Genomic DNA, 23,432 nt, shown 5'->3' on the forward strand with positions numbered 1-23,432 from the left:
ACTTAATACACCTTAACCACATATATTGCACCCCCATCCCGTTTGAATTGAGCTGACATGAGTCAACATCTAAGCGGGTACACAAATTGTGGGCCGCATGGACAAATCAGATCTTTGTCTTGGTTTTACTGGTATTTCAATTGGTTTTAAATCATGTTGATACCATGATACCGATCGGCACACCGATAAAAAAAATGATCAGTTGCAATGCACTCAAGGGCGATGTCACGGTTGAATGGTGTCATGTTCTATGTGATTCCATATCAACATGGGACTGACTTGCCTGTATAGGTAGTTCAGTGGTCTGAAAAAATGACAATATTGGACAGACATTTGCCGAACGCAACGAACTGCGTCGAATGCGTAATGAGCCCGGGTAAATTGAATTTGAAATTGATTGACGATTTTAAATCTCATTATCAAACGCCGAAAATTATACAAACGCTCACACGCAATACAACCAGGAAGTTCTGTCACAACGTCAAATAAAAAAATCAATTTGTATCAGTTGCTAGCTGACTTTATTTCTTACATTCTCAAAATACACATCTTACACAAAGTTTAACCATTTATGCTAACATGCACTTGAATGGGAAGTTGTAAGCATTACCAAACTGGAGTATCATCAGACATTTTTGCGTACCTCATTCGTTTCCAATAAAAAGTAAACGCAAGGAAGCAGAATGATAAAACCGCCAACTTCCGGAGCATCCATCGTTATATAGTAAAAGAAATCCAATCTGCGATCGATTGGAAAGCACTGTAAAACACATCGTCAAGGTGAAAGTATTTACTGGATAAAACAAATCTACCGCGCGGCGGTGGTCGCTTTACTTGGTTGTGAACGCGGTTGGTCGCAGCTGAGATTCTCAGCGAGCTTTCATCATTTATCTCAACCCTACTGGGGGGGTTGTCCGTACCCGTACCCATATGCACCCTGCGGTGGCGGGCCTTGTGGTCCGGGTGGTGGCATCTGGCTGTTTGGAGGACGCTGATACTGGTAACCCTGAGCTGCCTGTTGGTACTGACCCTGCGGGGGTGGTATCGGTGAATAGCCCTGTTGATGATAAGCATGCGGAGGATAGCCAGGAGTCGGAGGTGGTCCCTGTCCCTGAGGACCTCCGGGAGCGGATTGTGGATAGCTGCCTGGTGGTTGTTGATGTTGAGTAGATGGTGGAGAAGTTGCGTAAGATTGCGGCGGACCGGGTGGTTGTGGTCCGGGGCCTTGTGGCTGTGCGTAGCTACCTTGCGGAGGATGCTGGCCAGCAGTAGCTGGTGGTGATGTATAGGCTTGCGGTGGAACAGCGCCAGGACCAGCAGCAGCGTAACCAGTGGAAGTGGTTGGTGGAATGACTGAGTGGGGACCACTGGAAGGAGGAGCATTTGTGTTGGGACTGGATGATTGCCCTGAAGCTGGGCTTGGTTGATTGGCGTAAGTGGGAGCACCACTTGATTGAGTGGAAGGAGCACTGGTTGGAGCAGCTGGTTGACTTGGAGCGGAAGTTGTCGGTGGACCATGCGGAACTGGTTGGCTTGAGGGGTAACTTGAAGGATACTGTTGTTGCGGTGGTGGATAACTCGGTTGACCACTGGCTGGAGGGTATCCGGAAGGTGGTTGTCCATAGGCATTCGGCGGATTTGGACTGCCGTAACCTGGATAGCCATGAGGCATCGGAGGACCACCCGCTGATTGCGGAGGATATTGACCACCGACAGGTGGACCGTACATCTGCGGTTGGGATGCCGGTGCGTTTGGAGGCCCTTGTTGGTAGCTACCTTGCTGTGGGCCTCCCTGAGGTCCCTGTGGGGGACCTGCGCTCGGGTACGGTGATCCTTGTGGTGGTCCAGAATTTGAAGTAGTCGGAGGCATTCCACCGTGATGATAACTTTGCGGTGCGTTAGGCGGATAGCCTTGTGCAGGATTTGGTGGTCCGTACGGTGGATATCCTGGTTGAGCTTGGTATGGTTGATTCGGAGGAGGATAACCAGGATAATGTCCATGCTGCTGGTAAGGTCCCCGTTGTGGAGGATAACCCTGTGCTTGTTGTGGCATTGGAGCTTGTTGAGGTGGAACACCAGGTCTGCCCGGTTGACCAGGAACAGGTGGACCCTGGTTTGGAGCGGTCTGGGCTGCAGTCGATGTTGGTGGAGGAATTTGTGGCCCTCCACGATAACCGCCCACCGGTTGCTGATTTGGTGGTGGCGGATGTGCTTGACTTGTTGGCGGTTGAACACCAGCTTGTGACGATGGTGGCTGTTCCGGTGGTTGGGGAGTTCCAACCGGGACAGCCGCTTGATTTGGTCCAGGTGTTTGTGCTTGCCCACCGTGCGAAGGATCACTTTCATGACCAGGTGCAACACTGCTTGGAGGAACACCATGCATCGGGGGTCCACTACCGTGCTGAAGAACATGTGGAGGCTGAAAATGAACGAAAAATAAGCGAAATATTTCAATTAAAATATGCGTTCTCACATACCGGAAGCAGCGCTTGTATGTTATGCTGCGGATCAGCTAGATTAGCCAGATACACCAGATTGCGGTGAAGCGCCACGTGATACGACATACATTCGTGAGCTTTGCCCATATTTTGGAAGTCTTGTATGGTTTGAATGAGACCGGCATTTTCGTCCAATATTTTCTGGATATGCATCGGACTCGGTGGAGGACCACCACCGCGGTTCATTGGACCTCCAGGACCACTCCGATTGCCGGAACTAGGCGACTGCTGCGATTGTTGCTGGAAATTTCCAAAACACATGCTAAGCGTATGGTAATACAATAATAATACACCTGGTGAAGATTACCTGCTGAGAATAAGCGACCGACATGTTTGTTTTCCAGGTTTGAAGCCTTTTCGTTCGTCCGTTCAAACGCGTCCTTTATTCAATCGAGTTTTGGTCAATGTTTTCTGCAAATGAGTACCACTTTTTTAGCACTTTAGAATAATTAATCAACACTTAACAGAATGCACTTCGCGTTAAAGGAAAATTATGGTTATCCTAATGGAAATTTACGAAAGAAATTACCAGCGGAAGAACTGATGCACTGTACGGTAGGCAGCCATGAAAAAGAAAACAGTTGAACGTGCTCCATGAAAATTGAAACGTCAACGAACGGACTCCAGCCGACACGGTCAGCAGCAGGGTAGCCAGATTGTATTTAAGATTGCCGGTAACCTACACTGAAAGTTTATCGGTTGTAGGAAATAATTTAAAAATCTTAAGCAGGGTACACGCCACCGAAAAACTATCTAAAATTCAGTACTTTTGACTCAATCTCGTGGTATCGTGCAGGAAGGTAAAATTAGATAAACTGTGTTGAAGGTAGTTTCCATTTAACTACGGCAAAAATAATAACTCAACCTTGAGTTTAATTTACTTAAATTTAAGTTGAATTTACCTAATTTTGAGTATACCCCAAACAACTTAAAAGTACCTTACCGCATGGAGGACCTCGACTGAGTCGAATCTCTCGTTTTGTTTTTGACAACACTAATAAGTGCGAAAGCGACGCACAGCTCAGAAGTACCTAAATTTAAGTTAAAAGAACTTATTCTGTGGGTTATTTTGCCATAATTATTGCTGGTAGAGAACGAGGAAGCAGTGATGTCCCTATCCTCTGTGCAGTAAAGAGAAATTGAAATTACTCCCCACACTCTGGCAAGCAAAACGAGAGCGCATCTCTTTCGTTCATATACACCACCGTATTTGATATGTGTAAGCGCACGTTGATGGCAGAGGTAAATTTTCATACACCCAACACTGGAACGAGCTAGAGTGTGGAGAAGAGCTCTTGAAATTCTCTGTGGCGCGCTCAGATAAATTCGCCACAGCGCGCGCCCCAGAGTCGCTGTGGTGTATTCACTGGCGTGGTTTCACTGGCGTGTATTCACTGGCGTGTGATCTTTGGTTTGTTTTCGTCTTACAAGCGACATTGCGAGTGAGATTGATTTGATTTGCACAGGTTGTTGCGTTGTATTGTGTGGATGTCGGTGGCTTATTTCAAGCTTATATGATTTTCTACTGAAGATTTCATAGTTGCTTGGTAAAGCTTGCGAGTTTATAGAGTGTTGTTACACTACCGTGGGAAACCTGAAGTATTCGAGCCTAGGGGCAAACAAGGAAAACGTTTTACGTATCAATGTATCGGCTGGTATAAACAAAGTTTTATAATGATCTGTAGTATCAGATTAATCGTATAACAGATGTAAGACGGGATTTGTACATCCACATTAGGTACGGCCTATTTTTTGTTCGACTGAATAACTCAATGGTAAGTTAACTTATTTTGATTGCGAATTTGGCGACGCCAAAAAGTAAAGTGATCCATTACAAGTAATGTCCTGGTATTACACACGTTTTCGATTATTATCATACGCAGGCATTGTAATTCTCTCTCACGCGAGAAAAGGCTTATCCGATGTCCAACTTTTCCGAGATAAAGTCCACATAAAACAAGATAACGTTCACGAGAATTCACATTGTTACTTGTTTTTTACATTTCTTATAAAAGAAATGTATAGAATTCGCTCAAACTTTCAAGATTTTTTCCGAGGCCCGGAGGGCCGAGTCTTATAAACCAATCGACTCAGCTCGACGATTTGAGACAATGTCTGTGTGTGTGTGTGTGTGTGTGTGTGTGTGTGTGTGTGTATGTAACGGACAAATTCTCATTCGAGTTTCTCAGCAATGGCTGAACCGATCTTATCCAATTTTAAATGAAAGAACTAAAAAACAGTATGAACGCTATTAATTTGTTTTTGATTCTGATGTTTAGTTTCCAAGATATGAATGTTTGAATGCGTAAAAATGGCGTTTTTTGCAGTTTTTTTTTAATTATCTGCCGAAATTGACAATATAGATTAACACTTTATATGTTTTTTGACAGCTTTAACGAATACCTTTAGAAAAAGCTATAGATTGTTGAAATCGAACTATTATCAAAAGAGATATTTAACATAAAATGCGGGCGAAAGATTTTTATCATTTCCCATTGCCAGAAACATGACCAAAAACATGTAATCTATTATTAACGCCAAAACGGCTTATTTTAGGTCAATAGTATCTTCGGAGAATATAATGGAGGCAATATGCCCTTTCTTTTGGTATTCTGCTTTTGCTGATTAATCCCCCTATGAGTGAGATATTTTCACAAATTTTCTTGGAAGTGATTATATCGAAATGATGTCTTCAGCAAATTTGTAGCTCTTACTTTTGCGAATAACTTTATTGAAGACTTTTAATATCTATTTTGAATACTTTGAAAGTTATGGCTTGTTGTTTGTGGATTACTCTTTGTCGCCTATTTATTGTTCAATATAGTAATAATCCATTGAACTAAGCCAAACATTATTTCAATAAAACAAATTTTGTATTTCATTTTTCTATCTACAACCGCTAGAAATAATCACCGAACACTTCCAAGTTGTCTGGAAGGAACTCGATAACTTATCAGTGCAAAAATGTTCATTTGTACGAACCTTCTGACTGCAATTTTTCTAACTTATAACCATCGGATCGATCTGAAAAATATCGGAAAATAAAAAGCGAAATAAATAGCTACAAGCAACGGCATAGCCAAGAGAAAGTTTTGGGGTTTACCACCATACAACCCCCCCCCCCCCCACCACACCCAACAAAAAAAATTGGATTGAAGTTGAAAATTTATTGATGCTGACTGATTTAATTCAATATTACAATAACAATTATCTGATCCGTAGATTGATAACCTGTTGTTGTAAACATCATGAGGACTTTTGATAAATTGTCGGAATGGGGTCCTGATATGTAACTGGTCTTGATTTCACAGTTGTCTAATAGCATCAATATCAAATTCCTGCCTGAAAACATTCCAATAGAAAATTCCAGAGTTCTGTAATCAATCATAATCCTCAGATTAATTTTCAAATTGAGCTCGTTTTTGTAGAGATGTACTATAATAAGGGTCTTTATTTAATAGGAAGCGAAGTTAAAATTGATTTAATGAAACATAGTACTGCTCACCAAAAAAATGCATAACTTTCAACATTTTCTAAAAATGTTTTTGCCTTTCTCATTCACTCTAAAATTCGTCAATCTAATCCCGTCCCGGAGGGCCGAGTGTCATATGCCAATCGACTGAGTTCGTCGAGATCGGAAAATGTCTGTGTGTGTATGTATGTGTGTATGTGGAAAAAAATGTGACCTCTGTTTCTCAGAGATGGCTGGACCGATTTGCACAAAGTTAGTCTCAAATGAAAGGTACAACCTTCCCATCGGCTGCTATTGAATTTTTTATTGATTGGACTTCCGGTTCCGGAGTTACGAGTTGAAAAGTGCAATCACACAGCAAATTCCCATATAAACTGAAATGAAAAATTTTCAAATCAAATTTGTATTTTTGATTCCAAAAGCCTTTAAAATTCATGAAACATTGAGAAGTTTGGCAAAAATGGACTTTTTTGGACTTTAGTACAGTTTTGCCTTTCTCATATAGAACAGTTATGCAATTACTCTAAAAATCGTCAATCATGCCAGCCCGGAGGGAGTATGCAGTGAGGGGTTGCTACTTTAAAATTAAAACTAGTTTAAAATTTCTTAACAAGTTGAAAATTTTCGGCAGGACCTGGACCTCCCGGATCTTTCTCCATGATCCGCCGCTGGTTTCAAGCGATGTTTCAGTATCACATAGTATCTCAAGATCGTGGCTGTCGATCCATTGTATGTATGTGCAAATCGTACTGAACATGTAATATTCATTTCCACCATTGTATTGAACATAACCAGCCATGGAATCGTAGTTTGGACAAATGAGAAAAGCACAATTGCACCACTAGGTGGATTAAAACAGGTTTTTATTTTGGGAATGCGTCGAGTTGAGACGAAAACGTAATATGATTAATAACGAGGATAACACTTTCCGAATGTAGAGAGAAATTTATGAAAAATGACGATTTCCATTCGACTCTAGCAGGTTCTGATCAATTTTGATGAGCATTTGATTTTTGTTGTATGACCAATTATAAGTATAATTCAAATGTTTAAAAACAGTAATTTAAGGTCAAGATAGCATCATTTTGAAACCGTCAATTTCGGAAGTTTAGTATCTTCAATGAGTTTTACAAACGTTAAACAGCGCATCATTTGATAAAATAATTTTGACGGCATATCGTCCAAGAAGTGTTTATGGTGAATTTTCTCAGGTTAATTTTCATGACTACAATAAAGTCTCAACAAGTTCTCTAAAGACACGAACCTTGTTACTATTTTCTGGAAAATAATTCTGCATAATTTTAAAACTTTAAAAATTATGGTTTCGGAATTATGCCGTTTGGACAGTAAGATCGATTTTCACCAAACCGAATTTCTGGCTACACCGCTGACTTCAAGTAAGTAGAAACAAAGTCGTTCTACACTCGTTCACAAGAAACTTCTTCGAATGCTGAATATCTATTATAATACATTGACACCCCAATTTTATCAGCCAAATATGAATTGCCAAATATGATTTTTTATTGCATCGAACTACAACAATTTTTAGGTAGCTTTCAAGGGGTTATTTTATAGACTTCTTCCAAAATTTGGCGAACCTATTCCAATTCGTATACCAATTAATTGGAATACTTAAGGGTTTATATGTTGCAGATAGAGAAAATACTGAAATTTTCAGCTTTTTTCCTACACAATATTACGAAAGCTTATTAAACAATTTTTCCTAATAAGTTTGTGAAAATTATAAACTATTTGAAATTTTTTAATACTTTAATTTTTTATTTAACCGTGATTTTTTAATAAATAGTGACCATCGCTTCACAACGTAGTCTATTTTTCATGGCTTGCGGTGAGCACGATCTCTCGAATTGCTGAACTGAAAATTAATAATAGAAATTAATTTTTAGTGTTCTTTACAGATTTAACTCGCCGCGCAGATAGCTCTGAATTAGACCCGCTGGTGCCCTAAGACGATTTCGCTAGATTTTCGGAGCACTGTGCACCCAGTGCATTAACGCAAGTGACGGAAGGCTATCGAAAAGTTTCGTGAAAATGAAAATTCCAGTAATGATGATGATTTCCCCAAACGGTTCGTTTTCGAGAGGTTTTTATTTGTTCTTTGGCATTAGGATTAACGATAATAATTCAAATCAAGGATACTACTGGGAAGTCACCTTTAGAAAAAGTCGATGTCGAAGTAAAATTTGGAACTATGCACGCATTCACTTCAGAGCTGCGATTTCATTTCAACGCTTTTTTGTGAAAAGGGCGATACTCACAAATGTAAACATAAGGCTTTTTACATACATGCGAATGATTAATAAATAATCCCTTTAGGAAAATTCAGTTTCCCACCACAATATAGATATTTTATTAACAGAGCATTAACAATAATTCGATGGTATGTCTATTTTATGGGCCATTTTTTCGCTTTCCTATTGATTTGGTTTGAGATTTCTAGCACTGATGTTGTCCTATGCTGATTTGAGCGATTCTCTGAGTCCTGCCACTATGCCATGTAGTATGTGTTATCATAAACATCGCGAAGCATCAAGTTCTAAATGTTCTCAAACGATATAATATCCGAAGCGAGTGATAAGAGTTATAAGAAATGTCTCATCACACTGTTAGGTGGATTAAAAGCGTTTTTTCTGTAGCGCGTTATTAAAAATAATGACGTGCCAATTTAGAAGCGCTTCTATTTGACCGGTACAGTGCTTTCAAGGGGTTACAGCACTGTAGATTTTTTAAAGCATTTAATTTTTATTTATTAGTTGAATTTTGTTTACTGGTGCTTTAGGATGCTGAAAATGATATTCCAAAAAATGAATCGCGAAAACATTAAATAAATATTCAAGTTTTTTCGCAACGCCTCTTATGTATACCTCGAGTATACTGAAAACGTTAACCGTGTTTTTCTCGAAATAATTTTTTTTTAATCTGGCCGGAAATGTAACTCGAACAAATGTTTTTGATCAGCCTAAAATTTTTACAGCATGTTCAAGATTACTTTCTCCAGCGATGTACGTGGGATTTAATTTTTTCATTGCATAATTTCTTAATATGCAAATTTTAAAAATCGACACTTTTAACACATTTTTAGCGTTTTTCGACTAAAAATGTGCCATTTCGCGAAAAATCAAGACATAGAAAAAATCTTACGTATGCTGTTTGCTGTCGTTCTAAGAAGTTTAAAAAGCTTTGGTTTTTGGCTCTGGATCAAAAATTACGGGACATGGAGCTCCGGCCGTGGACCCTTTCCAAAAAAAATCCCCGACGGGAAAGTGCTGCACATCCGCCATCTTGTGACGAAATTACTCGAATAAATCATTTTTTTGCAATAAAGTAATGTTATATATCTCATTAACCCTCTGGAAGTCTCGCTAATGGCCCACTGAACGAGCAGCCGCTGATGCTTTAAGACGGGTTCGCTAGATTTTCAGAGCAGCGTGCACTGCCGGAAAGATCTCGATTCATCTCATTATTGCGTCAAGATAAATTCCCGAAATATGCCTATTTTTCGTGCTCTATAGTAGTGTAACCCCTCAATAATTAGTTCTGGAATCATTTGACGGCATTTTTCTTCTGTGCCATCATTTAAATAAATTAGCTGGTTTTCTCTCGAATTTTCATGCGATGGTATAATAAGAGAGAGAATTAAAATTGAAACCTAACATGTTCGGGTACGAGTATAGCAAAGAAGTTCAAAATGGCAAATCCACCGTCTTTGCAGTACATACTAAATTGTTCCAAAGAACGTTTATCTGTTTGCCGTGATTTTATAATTTGTAAAACTTATAATATTTAGTTTATGTATCAGAGGATGTTTATGACCCCACCGAATAAAAATCTTCTTGTGTAAACCTTGAACCTATAGTTGATTTCGTGACATGAGGATGTGCTTTTGTTTTCATTTCGATCCGAAAAAGGAATACGATCTACGTTTATCCCAAAAATTAACGTAAACTTCGTATTCTATACATATATTAATCAATTCACCTGTAAGTATTCATACATACACTTCGAATCGAGTACACTTCCGTGATATTTATTCTTAGTCCAATTAGGTGATTAAAATTTTATGATAAGCAGAAATATAGGATTTGATTCCTGATGAAATAAGTTTTTATGGATATTTAGTAATATTATCATAATATTTAGTATATTATCAGACAATACTAATTATCCTCAACATATTCCATATTCTTCTCAAAATTTATCAATTTCGAATGCTCTAGTAATGCTAACAAAGTAAATACATATTAGTTTAATAGTTCCGCACTTAAGCTGTAAGTCGCATTTTAGTCATGCTTGGGTCAGTAAAAGCCAAATATTTTACGCTTTTTTGGCTATTCTCGAGCGACGTAGAGATACAAAAAAATATTTCGTTCTAATTCTAATATAAAATTTTTGAAAATCTGCACTTGTACTGCATTACAACGATAGCATTAGTTAGACTAATAATATAGTGCAATAAAAGCAGAATGTTGAAAGTTGTTCTACGTGTCTTATGAACTGCCCTAGAATTTTAATTGCAAATATGGGAAATCGTTCAACGTATCTTTGGTATGTGTGCAAAGAACTAGAATATTTGAGTGAAAATTCTGCTAAAAAATCGATGAAAAGTTCTATGGGCGATGTCAATATATTAAACGTTTAATCCCAAAAATGATAAAAAATGTTAAGATTGTTTATTAACCAATTTATGGATGTGAAACTTCTTGTACCATTACCACTACCATGTATCATTAATATAGCCATTGCTAATTACGGCTCCTATGGGACATGCAACTATAGATACATTAGCTCAACTATATATAACTTTCATACTCGGTCATACAAACAACGGGTTGTTAAGAACCGGCCACCATACCAGAATCTGCTTTTTTCCATGTATATATTTTGACAACATACCATTCAAGCACCATTTTAATTCTTTCCCATTTTAATTCTGTCGATTGATGAATTTTTTTTATACGATGGCTTCTGAAGAAAGCTTCGTTGACACTAAAGTAGCCTGACGCTTTATCCTATTGAGCTATCGCCGTAATATTATAGAACGTAGTTTTTTATATCATGTTAATCTACAGGTTTTTGGAATCTTTGAAAATCCCTCGGAAATCCCCTGTTCGAAGATCGTGCAAGATGTTTTCATAAGGCGAATTTTTTTCTATATATTCGTTGATATAAAAGTTCGCAAGCGATCTTTTCTTCTTCCGATATTTTCTTGAACCGAATAATGTTCCCAAACATCGGCACTCTTTAGCGATATTTTATATCAGTGAACTTTTTATTAGAAAATCGGCGATGAAAAGATTCTGTTGTGAACATTGATATTTTGATATTTTCCCAACGCTACCTTTTTGATAAAACACCTCATTCAAGAAAGTTATAATGAGGAATAATTTATCACACAAAAATCGCTTGTTTAAACTTGAGGAAACACCTTACTTGTTACTTGAAAATACGAAAATTTCATAGAGATTGACAGAGATTCCGACAGATACTACCAGATACCTAATATTTTGTTTTGCTGTTGATATTACGTGCATTATAATTACGGTCTAAAATACTAACTGACGCAAAAATCTAGAATACGTATAATAAACATTGTTGCTGCTGACCCATTTATAACATACTTTTATGGAACACAAGATTCATTGTTCATTTAAAATAAGCGTGAACACTAGTGGCCTTTTTTCTTGACCCCGAAACTGAGCCAATTTATTTCGCTCATTGACGCGCAGAATCCCGGTCCTAGCTCCCATGCTCTTGAAACATTCGCTTTCGCCTGCTGTTTAAACGATTTCCACGCAAAATAATAGACAAATAAACAAATGCATAACGGTGTAATTGTGATGTTGTATGTAAATTAATTATCGTATACCTAATTTTACTGAATATGTCAAGCCTGTCGACGAAATCTAAGATTTCGTTTAAACTTGTAGGATTAAGTTATAATAAAACTATTAATACTTATAACACGAGTTTGCATATCAGGTGCCTCTGGTCATTATAAAACTCTCTAAACAATGATACGTAAAAAGTTTTCCCAATTTGCTCCGAGGACCGAGTACTTTTAGTTTTGCAGGTAGTGTAACAATATTTTATAAACTCGTTCGATTTACCAAGCAACTTGTATGAAATCTTCAGTAGAAAATAATATAAGCTTGAAATAAACCACCACCATCCACACAATACAACGCAACAACCTGTGCAAATCAAATCAATCTCACTCGCAATGTCGCTTGTAAGACGAAAACAAACCAAAGATCACACGCCAGTGAATACACGCCAGTGAAACCACGCCAGTGAATACACCACAGCGACACTGGGGCGCGCGCGGTGGTGACTTTATCTGAGCGCGCCACAGAGAATTTAAAGAGCAAGAGAGCACGGTTATCTCGCACCCAACTACCTCAACACCAGCGCACACTTGAAATCGGTCTATACAGCTCCGAAAGAAAGAGCGTTCTGCTTTTTTCTGTGGTGTGTGATCATTGTATCCTCTGTGTAGGCATCACACTTACGCGCCAGTGCATCACTAGGGTGAAATGCCATCACTGCGAGGAAGTTGAATCGATGTTAGTTCTAGCAAATACACACATGTCACAGATTTGGTTTAACAAATTTTGGTCACAGATTCTTTTTCGCAGGTGACAGATTTTTGGATTTTTTTTTTAAATTTCACAAATTTCGACAGATTTTTGAAAATATTCCCAGGTTTTACAGATATTCCCAGATTTTTTTTCTGTTGTAGGAATCACAGATGGCAAAAATATTTTTTGACTGAAATATAAATTTCAACTAACCCCAACCGGTTCGATTTCAGCATGTCTCCTCAGCAAACAGAACTTTGTCTCTCTCTCTCACTCTCTCTCTCTCTCTCTCTCTCTCGACGGCGCCGGTGGTTGAGTGGTAAACGTGACCGCCGTTCATTCCAGTTGGCCTGGGTTCAATTCCAGCCGAGGTCGTTGAGAATTTTGTGAGGTGAAGAATCTGTGGTCGCGTCTTCCTTCGGAAGGGAAGTAAAGCCGTTGGTCCCCAGTCCATGAAAGTGGTGGATCGATATCTAGTCCAGGTAGTGAAATCACCTCTCTGGCGTCGGTAAAGAAGAAGTATATCCAACTTCTATACTCAACTAACAAAAATATCCTCCTCCCGTGATACTTGTGGAGTGCGCAGTAGTATATACGGCCTCTAGCAAAAGCAAGTATCGGACTAACAATTCCTTCCCTTTCCTTCCGCGATCTACGTTCGGGCCTGGCCGGCGCCGGTATTGATCAGAAACACTTTAGGATTACCAGGAGTTGCACATTGAAAGATATTTCGCTAATCCCAAGCATAAATATCTACTGATTCCCTGTGCAACTTCAGCTAGTCCTGATCGATAACGGAGTAGCAGCCAGGGGTGGTCGCACAAGCTCAAGCTCTCTCTCTCTCTCTCTCTCTCTCTCTCTCTCTCTCTCTCTCTCTCTCTCTCTCTCAGGACATCGTGAGTTACAAATGGTGTGTTGTTTTCAATTTAGAACTAGCGACATTCTAGGGCAGTAACCATGTGCCAGATTCTGATGAGACGAAGTCGGAACGCAAACCCCTTAAGTTGCTATATATTTGCAGTTTAAACTACCAAGTTTTTGGTAAAATTAGCCATTTAGAATTATTTCCAAAGAAACATTTGTCGCTTTTCGGAAAAGCCGTTAGTCGCAACAATTACCAGAAGCTCAAATATGTATTTGTTTATTAACAATATTACGGTAACCTGTCGACATATGCCTTAACTCAGGTCAAGTATTTAAAAAAAACAGTTATCATGGAAAATATAAACAGCACATACCACAATAACCCTATTGCGACTTTACAGGTTGAGCTATCTCAGGCTGTACGCCACGCCTCTTGTAACTAAAGGTTGTTCGTGTTCAAATAATTCGAGAAAAGTAATTCACGGTTTAGTGCAGTTCTTTATTGGTTTCGTTCCTAAAAATGAAGGAACCTATTTGCAATCAAATAAGATCCTAAGGAGTACTACAACATGAATAAAAAATGTCTTACATTAATCTCATATAATAAAAGGTGAATTTCGTCTTAATATTATGTGCAAGTTGCTTCCAAAGTTTGACTTCGCTACCAATGTTTGAAATCCCTTATCGCTACCCTGTACCCCGCATTTGTCATTATCTATAGAATAGCATCTTTTCGCGTAACTAAAAGAGCACCCTCGCAGCAGTACAAAACCCAAATTCACCTCACCCTATCCGTTATCAGTCTACAATTTGCATACGCATCTCGTTCGACACAAACGATATCACGGTGCTAAGTATGGCCTGCTGGGCCTGAGCATTGCCCATTATCAGCGGTAGCAGCACTGCCATGTCGGTCGGATGGAACTCGGACAACGCATTCAATATACGGCCCTTGAGTTGTTCCCGCTCCCGTTCGCTCATTTCGTTCATGATGATTTCACTGACCGAACGGAACTTTCCCTTGCTCATCATGCCTGCACCGACGGCTCCAATCGTACCACCTACTGCTAGGCCTATCGGGCCCGCTAGGAGCCCGCCTACGAAACAGGTGGTGCCACAGATAACGGCCCCTTTGGCGCTACTTTTGACGGTGACTCGTACGTTTCTTTGGTCCGTCAGCATTCCCACTGCATCCATTAGTTCGCGGGTGTTGATAGGCATTTTGTGTAGTCCTGTAAGGGAACGAACATTGGGTTTTAATTTTTCGAACAGTTCAAAAGAACTAACCTGAGTGTAGTTGATATGGTTCAATGTCGACGGTGCAACAAACTTATCCCAATGAGTACCTTCAAGCTGTTCTGTTCCTGCAAAACAGCTGATGCAATTCTAAAGCACAAAGTATACTTCAATCCACATTTAATTTGTAATTTTATTGAGCACGACAACCTGTTAGTACAGACTTTGAATCAGGTCAAGGAAGTTAATATAAATATAATGCAGCCATGCAAGAAGCATGCAACTAAAAATTTTGCAAAATAAATGGTTAGGACAAAAGAAAACAAAAAGAATTTAACGAAATGCGCAAAACCGAGTGAAAAACCTGACGAATTGATTATTTTTATCATCCATCTGTCAAAAATAATTCTGACAGCAACGAATAATAACCAGAGATGCCAGATATGAAGATTTGTCTTCATTTTGAAGACATTTGAAATGTTGTGAAGACATTTTTCATTTTGAAGACAATTTTTTTTATGTCTGGCTGATTTTGATTAAAAATCCTGGCCGTTGAAGACAAATAAAGACATTTTTTATGAACATTTGAAAAATATACCGGGTATCCCTGCGTCAAAGAGACTAGAATAACAAAGAGACGCCATGTTTCGAAATTCCAATTTAACTGTCAATGTCATTCCAAACGAATAAGAGAGTGGTCAATCGTAAATGTTTAGCATTATATGGAATTGTTTTTAAGTAAGTATTGTTATCCAATTCATTAAAATTACTAAATATTTTAAAGATAAAAGTGATATATTTAAACCACAGAGAGCAGACATCCATGAACGAACGAAAATATTTTTAAAAAAACGTGTGTAAACATTTGAATTAATATACGATAAACACTAGCGCCGCCACACCAACCAATCCAACTATCCGTCAAAGCCATTCAGGAACCGGTTCTAAATCCTGAAGATTCAGTATGGAATCTTGCTTCAAGAAAACAACCGATTCCGACTCTATCGGTTGATGCATTTGAGATGGAATTCATGCTGGAAGTCCGAACCGGCTCCGGACTAGTTTGACTGGGTAGAGGAATAACCGCTGTCAATTCTGTCGAACTCAGCCACAAAAAAAAAACATAACGACAGTAGCGCACCTGGTTTGGATATCCCAACTACCTTCGAAACCGTTAGAGATTTCATACAAGTTGAATGCTGAAGAATGCTGTTCTCCGTGTTCAAACCAAATTTGTTACAATACCACCGTGTTCAGAAACGCTAAAGAGAAAATGGCTTGATTTTATGGGAAGAGATGCCAGATTTGTCATCATTTTGAAGACGTTTGAAATGTTGTTAGGACGTGTTTTTCATTTTGAAGACAAATTTATTCGTATGTCTGTCTGATTTCTGGCAGAATTTTTGCTCAAAATCAATAACCGATTCAGAATACTGGCCGTTGAAGACAAATGAAGACATTTTTTATAAAACGTGGACATTTGAAAAAGATACCTGGTATCCCTTATAAGGGTAACGAATATCAAATGATGCAAACATTTAAAATGAAAGTTGTACCGTTATTGGTCTGAATCAGCAAAACAAAGCAAAGCTGTTTTGTTTTCAGCACACTTACAAGACAGGAACGTATCTTTTTGTTGTGGATTCGCTTGCAAGCGAAAAAATCGAAATTTTTCTTGGCCTAATATAGTTTTACTGCTGCAAAATACCTACCATTCCTGCGGATATAACTGTTTGGCTGGTCGAAAAACTCAGCAGACAAAAAGTCGCATCAGATTTTTATATTGGCTAGAAGAAACAAACGGAATAACAACAAACAAGCTTTGTGACGCTTGCACATTTGCAGTGTTGCTTGTGACCCGTAACTTGGTTGCTAGTTTAATTGGTTTCATTGAATTAAGATGGCGTCTCTTTATTATTCTAGTCTCTTTAGTTGTATGTTGTACAGAAGTTTTAGTCTAACCAGTCGACTGTAGAGCTTTATACATCCTCCCCGACATGATACATGATGTATTAAGCAGCAACATTTTTTGGTTATTTTTTTGCTATTAACGTCATTTAAATATAAATACGTCATACAGTCGTGATCCGCAGGTTGGGCCACACCTTCTGTTCAACTAACGAATTTGATTCGCTAGTTGCACCGAAAATTGATCTGCTCATATCTGTACTTATTATCAGTTTTATTGTCAAAGTTAATTTGACACGAGATTTTGGCATTCAGATGCTTTTTAGTTGACCAATGGCCCAACAACCGAAGGGCCAACTAAAAAGCCGTCCAGGTAAATAGTAACCAACCAGCGAATCACGACTGTAGTATGAAGCATACATTTAATATTACTAAATAACGTTTCATTTGGTATATACATACGTGGATTCTACTTCTGCGAAGAGAGAGTTTCTTAAGAAAAAAACACCCAAAAACTATTTAACAATTTCTAATCTAAAAGATACTCCTTACAGCATTTTAATGAATTGGTGCCAAAGCAGAATTGTGTCATAAAGCCATACTGCTTTTGATTTTTTTTTCAATGCAGCCGACGTTAAAGATACGTAATCGAACTTTTTGCCACTCTTTTTGTACGTAAAATAGTAAATAATTTTTTTTTTCGCAGATTTGAAATATCCCGACCAAACCTTTTGTTGAACTACCTTTGTCCGAGGCGCAGTTCACTCCCCATTCAAAGTGAATTGAAAATACCCAATTGAAAAAAATGCACGAGAAATGCTTCAATACACCTTAATACATTTAATACGCCGAAAATACACTTATGTACTAAAAATACGTTACTTCTGGAAGAATTTTTTAATACGTCGATAATACATCGAAAATACGCTAATACACAAAAATACGTTAGTACCGTAAATATTTATCAATGCGTCGATAACAATCCAATTCGTCAAGTAATACACTCTTGATACAAGCCATACAAATATTACATTAATTTCATGCCAAATGAAACTAATTCAGTATATTTCTTATTATGACATAGCGTATGTTTTTTCAAGCTAGATTGTTTACTTTTCTCGGAGTTGGGACGCCCAATCGGTGAATCATTAGAATGACAAGTAGGCAGCAATCAATCAGAATTCTTGTTAGATTGATTCAGAGGAACAATCCCATAATCTTTAAAGAAAATAAACATCCCGTACATTTGAAAATACTCCCAGGCGACGTAAATCCGAAACTTCCTACCAGCATCAGTAGGAAATTCTTGATCAAGAATTCGCTCGTTTTATCGACATAAACAACACACTAAGTCAGACAAAAGTTGTTCAGTAATTTCTTTCGACGAACTGCACAGTAAAGTGTTATTTTTACGGAGCTGTCAGCAAATTGTTTAAAAAATTGCGGTAAGGTTTTCATTTTTTAGCGATTTTCAGTAATTTTTCGAATATTTTGCTGAAACCAGCAATATTTTTCACTGAATGTATCAGCACTTCTGCTTTATTCGGTACATAAACAATATCCAGTAAAATACTGACTGATTGTTCGGCAAAACTGTACCAACATTACCGAACCTCGTCAAAGAGTTACAAAACAGGTACACGCAAAAGAATTGTGCATGTTTGATTCTATAAATTATTTCTTCATTTTTAATCGATAAAAATTCTTTATTGTGAACCAAGGAATTTATTAAACCAAATTTATTTTTTTGGTTAGATCAACCAAAATATATTTTGAATCAATCTTACAAGTTTTGTTATCTGTGCTTTTGCGAAGATCGACACAATTATTGTTTGTTCCAAACAAAACAGTGATTCTAACAAAAGCATGCAGCTGATTGATTCAAAAGGACTGAATGCATTACATCAACAGTCCTTGTTGAATTGAAACAAATAAAAAATAAAAGTTGCTACGAAGAAGAAAACTTTTTCCACGTGCGTCAATGCTGGAGAAATTCACTATTTTTAAATCAGGGAATTCAGATTTAGGTAAATTCTTATAGTGCTCAGATTTTCCGGACTCGAATGGCGCAAGTGCAGCTTGAAAATAATCATGATGTCGCACAAAGGTTAGTGAATAAATTAAGTCGAATGCACACGGTGCGTTTTATGGTGCCTTCCTCTATTCCAGAACTCAAACAAAACACCCTGTGTGGCTTAAAAACGACAATCGCAGAACTGAAAACACGTCACCGCATCAGAGATAAATAATACCCGTTCGAGAGGGCAGTTTCCTGTACTTCATCATCTCTGGTCCAACAGGAAGACACAGCGTATTCGTGCGCCTTCTGCAATCTTTTTGGAAAAGCCGAGACTCTGAAGCACTACATTATAGCGCATATCTGGAATAAACCACTCGCACGGCCAAAGGTACTACATAAAGGGACGGTGATTGGAATCGTATGCGCTGCATGTAATAAAATTTCATTTCATTCCAAGCAAACCTACTCCGGAACAGGTTTGGAATCCCTTATGGATTCTCGCTCAAATGCAACAAACGATTGAGTCGGAATCGGTTGTTGCCTTTGAGCTGGAACTCATAATGAATCCATTCAGAATTCCTAACCGATCCCGGAATGGGTTTGACTGGGCCATACTGCATCCATTCAGGATTCCGAAGCGGTTCCAGAATGATTTGACTGCGTAAAATTAATGCGTTTGTAGCCTGTTTTTCGAGAAAGGCCAATAAGTCAATGGCAAGTATTTACTTTGTGAGGTTCATTTGTACTGATGTTATCTGTTGTCAGTGAGTAATTGTTTGTTCTAAATTTGTCACCATGACAGTTGGCCTTTGGTTTCATTAAAGAATAGGCATATTTTATATACAATAAAATTGGTTTTGCTTCAATATTTGCTATGCATTGATTCAAATATTTGTTATGTTTAAAACAATAAAAGATATTATTTGATTTAACAAAAATGTTTTTTGTATTGAACAATTGACATGCATTGATCCAAATATTTTATTAGTTTTATTCAACAAAACGAGCTCATTGATTCAACAAAGTTGTTTGTTGTTTCGATTGTTGTTATGATAAAATCAATAAAAAATTTTGTTGGTCCAACTATTTTCCATGTTTGATCCAATAAATTCTTCAGAATTATTTCAACAATTGTTTTATTTATATAAACTGTTACGTATCGGTTTCGTAACGTTCTTATTGTGGTGGTGGGGCCACACTGTACTCACCAGCTATTAGGGTCGTTTCACTATTGTCTCCTGGAGAAATTCACACTGGGCGGACTTTTCTTCCCACACTATGGTCACTGAGCGAATCGTAAATAATTTTCGGCGGAAACAAGTACCAAAAAGGACTACACTATAAACAAAATGAACGACACAACTTGTATATAGAGACCTTACACTTGTAATTTATTAATTATTCTTTTGAAAACAAACAGAAAATATTTTTGAATTTTTACTTGCGCACTTTTATTAACCAAAACCTTCTCCTGGCGATACCGTTGCGGCCGTGATGATCGTTGGTCGACTTTCTTCAGGCTGGATGCGGGATGGGCTTCGATGGTGGTGCAGGAACAGACGGACGATGGCGACGGGGGACCCCAGATGAAGCAGCAACTCGACCTATTCGTAGCGGAGGCCTGCGTTTCACTACGGGACCCGGGGAGTGGTACTGCGCGCACTTTTCACACACGAGTGTCTATCAATCGAGCGGGATTTTCAACGTTTTTCGGTCGAATGGACCCTACCCTACCGGTACTTGGGTAAAGGCGTCCACAATGGCGTTTTTGGCTTGCCAATCACTGACCGTTTTTGTGCACTCGCGTCGGACGTCGTTAATTCACAAAAAAACCGGTAGCCACACTTATCCCGCTCGAGCAACCGAACAGAACCAAACGATCGTGTGGATGTTCTGAACGGTCAACAAGATCCTACGGATCGACACAAACTTTTTTACAGAAGAAACGCACGGTCACAATGGGCGTATGACTCGCTGCTGCTGGTCGTCACTCCTCCGGGTCAATTAACTATTAGAGACCGCATTCCTTTTTCGCGGTAGATTTTATCCTTGCCCTGTCCGTTTTCCAAAATATACCCACCGCGCCTCCTCGCATCCCACCCCGCATTTGATGACGGTGATGATGAGATGACAGGACGATGACGGTTGACATTTACAAAAATTTTATCGTTTTGGTTGGTGTCACGAAATATTTTTAGTACAAAAGCTATCAAGAATATTTAATGTGCGGTACTTGTATCCTTGATTATTTTTTTTAAATATTGAACAATTATAACAAAAAAATATAATAACAAAATGAATAATAAATAAACAAGCAAAATAAATAACAAATATAAATAAATATATAAATAAATAAATAAGCCCATAAATATATAAATAAATAAATAAGTAAATAAATCTCTGAACAAATAAATAACGAAACCTACATTTGACACCAACCTGGGCTATTAAGCAGAACTTAAACGCGACTCAAACATGCAAGCACGGAGTAGTAATGGTTTGACGTTTAAATTCTACTTAGACATTTACGAACAATAATTTTAAAGTATAAACAAAGAACAGGCGTCGTCAAATACACGAGATAGACCGTACACTGTTATTTATTTATACGACCAAAAAAATAACAATATTTACAAATATATACAAGCTGGGCTCAGTGACCAAAGCGACGATATTGTGACCTAAAAAATCACAGGTCACAAAACATGTATTTTTTATTGAACACAGAACAACTTGGTAAATTTATTATTTCAACCCTCATATTACTTGACATTAAAAATTATTTTTCTGCGTGTACAGTAAATCATCTGTCAAGTCGCCATTCTCAGAACAAACCGCTGACTGACCAGTATTTTTTGACGTTTAGATAGAACGTATTGCGGAGAGTTCGGTAACCGAATTGATTTACTGAACTGATTACCGAACGGTTTGCTGTTCTAAACCCCAGCAAAATTTTACTGTACCCAGTAATTCATATTAAGTGTGAATGGTTTAATGTTTACCCTAAATAGTGAAGCTCTAAAATCTTGCAAGTTCGAAGTTTACATTGCGATGGATCATTTTGTTTAGATATATAGGTTGCATTATAAATCAACACTCGTTGGGGGAATAGAATCGAAACCAATGCTCGATGGATTGAGAATGCAAAACACAAGATTGTACGCAGCTCACCTGGGTTCAATTCCCAACCCCGCACATAGAGTTAGAGATTTTTCCACAAGAGATTAACCAGAAGAGAGGCAAATGGTTAAAACCTCTATAATCACAATAATAAAGTAATACAAAACACAAGAATCCGAATTACGAGTCGCTTCCGGTCAACTTGCAGGAATGAGTTCAGTCATAATTCTAAGTCAGGCTCTAGTGACACAACCGAGTCGACTACAACCAGTAGGAATTTCGACTTATTGTACTGAGGAGCATCTCAATTTTACTGAGAAGCATCTCAATTTTTGAAATAAATTTAGATAATACTGCAATGATTAAATATAATACCGCGTTGTTCAAAACTTACCATTGATTAAGCCTAATTAGAATTCAGTAAGCCTAATTAGTTTTCACCAAACTAAAGATAAAGGTTACTTCAATTACATGTTCATCAGCCTTGGTTCAACATTAGCAGCATATCCGGTAAATCTCCCCGCTTCTCACCAGTAGAAGCAAACTGAAGAAATCACTAATTCTCTGAATAGTTAAATTTAGCATAATGCTGAATTGTTCGTTAATCTTGAAAAATCATTAGTAATTCCATTTGTACTAATTTTATTACTTGCGTTTATGAAATTATTCTGCTTGCATTCTACAATAACATTTAAACGTCAAAATTCAGTAACATTCGGTTTCAATTGATTATTCAACAAAAATACAATGCGCGCATACAATTGTACGTTTTAGTACACTAATCCATAAGAATTATGAAATAATTCACCAATACGCATAATAAATTGCATTTCGTGAACAATACACAAATACGTTTTTGATGCGCTAATACGTAAGAATTATTAAAGAAATGATCAATACTCATCAATACACAAAATACATGTCATTTCGTGAAAAATACACAAATACGTTTCTCAATACGTTAGTCTGAATCGAAAATACTAGAGTGAGTCGCCCCTCTCCTTTGTCCCTATCCTTCTGCTGGGATAACTATCAAAAATGCTAGCCCATGTTGCTAAAATCATTGGCAAGAAAGACTGATAGTGTCAAACGAAGACGTGTTAACATGTCTTTAGACAATTAAAAATCATTTTGAAGTTTTAGGCTGTGAACTGGGGGCAGATCACTCTAGAAATGTATAACAAATTTGCATCAACTTAGAAAAAAATGCATTTAATTTCCATTTTTGCATCAACTTTGCACTCCCTCGCAGAAAAGATTACTTACACACTTAATCTTGTTCTACCGAATTCCAGCTTTTTTCGCTACTTTTACCGAGTTTTGCACAGCCGAGCACTCAGCTAACAAAGCGTTTACCGAGATCTAAGTAGAAGTGACGTTTGTTTTGAATAAACTCGGTAAATATATCGCTGAAAATCAGTAAATTAACGACAATTTGCTGAGCTAACAGTTCGAAAATTTTACCGACTGTTCAGCTGTGCGGAAAATACCGAACTGCATTGAGTGTGTAACAATCGTCCTACGCTGATCCACTTTGTTCGATGTTTTGTTGAATGTAGGGCTGTTTTTTGCATGGTTTTCACGTCTTACACGCAACGCGAAATACATTGCACGCAACGCAAAATGCAATACGAATTTCTATTTTGATGGAAAGAAATGCATTTAATTTCGCTGATTTTTAAAAATACATCACAAGTGATCTGCCCCTAGGCTGT

The 23,432-nt window shown here is 38.0% G+C and overlaps 2 protein-coding genes across 4 annotated transcripts; both read right to left on the minus strand.

The window, feature by feature from the left end:
* Positions 1-498: 498 nt before the first annotated feature.
* Positions 499-3,098, minus strand: LOC131679621 (basic salivary proline-rich protein 1). Of its 2 annotated transcripts, XM_058960357.1 has the most exons (4): positions 3,028-3,098; positions 2,806-2,909; positions 2,478-2,738; positions 499-2,419 (listed from the first exon to the last, which is right to left on the minus strand). In XM_058960357.1, exons 2-4 carry the CDS (start codon positions 2,827-2,829, stop codon positions 899-901), a joined length of 1,806 nt encoding a protein of 601 aa, XP_058816340.1. In that variant the 5' UTR covers positions 2,830-2,909; positions 3,028-3,098; the 3' UTR covers positions 499-898. The 2 variants fall into 2 exon arrangements, with proteins under 2 accessions (XP_058816340.1, XP_058816346.1); XM_058960363.1 differs by lacking the exon at positions 3,028-3,098 and having other exon boundaries at positions 2,806-3,021.
* A 10,813-nt stretch (positions 3,099-13,911) lies between these two features.
* Positions 13,912-15,032, minus strand: LOC131679638 (protein C19orf12 homolog). 2 transcript variants are annotated; one of them, XM_058960379.1, is made up of 2 exons: positions 14,780-15,032; positions 13,912-14,665 (listed from the first exon to the last, which is right to left on the minus strand). In XM_058960379.1, the coding sequence occupies exon 2, from the start codon at positions 14,652-14,654 to the stop codon at positions 14,232-14,234; it is 423 nt and encodes a 140-aa protein (XP_058816362.1). In that variant the 5' UTR covers positions 14,655-14,665; positions 14,780-15,032; the 3' UTR covers positions 13,912-14,231. The 2 variants fall into 2 exon arrangements, with proteins under 2 accessions (XP_058816362.1, XP_058816355.1); XM_058960372.1 differs by having other exon boundaries at positions 14,721-15,030.
* Between the last annotated feature and the right edge of the window lie 8,400 nt (positions 15,033-23,432).

This window comes from Topomyia yanbarensis, chromosome 1, assembly GCF_030247195.1.
Source record: "Topomyia yanbarensis strain Yona2022 chromosome 1, ASM3024719v1, whole genome shotgun sequence".
Lineage (NCBI taxonomy): Eukaryota > Metazoa > Arthropoda > Insecta > Diptera > Culicidae > Topomyia > Topomyia yanbarensis.

What these genes read in the sequence shown, in the direction of transcription:
- LOC131679638 (XM_058960379.1), bottom strand. Translation starts at nt 14,654, where the DNA reads ATGCCTATCAACACCCGCGAACTAATGGATGCAGTGGGAATGCTGACG.
- LOC131679621 (XM_058960357.1), bottom strand. Translation starts at nt 2,829, where the DNA reads ATGTCGGTCGCTTATTCTCAGCAG. An exon ending in CGGTCGCTTATTCTCAGCAG is followed by an intron (nt 2,739 to 2,805) that starts GTAATCTTCACC and finishes GGAAATTTCCAG; the next exon opens with CAACAATCGCAGCAGTCGCC. An exon ending in ACATACAAGCGCTGCTTCCG is followed by an intron (nt 2,420 to 2,477) that starts GTATGTGAGAAC and finishes GTTCATTTTCAG; the next exon opens with CCTCCACATGTTCTTCAGCA.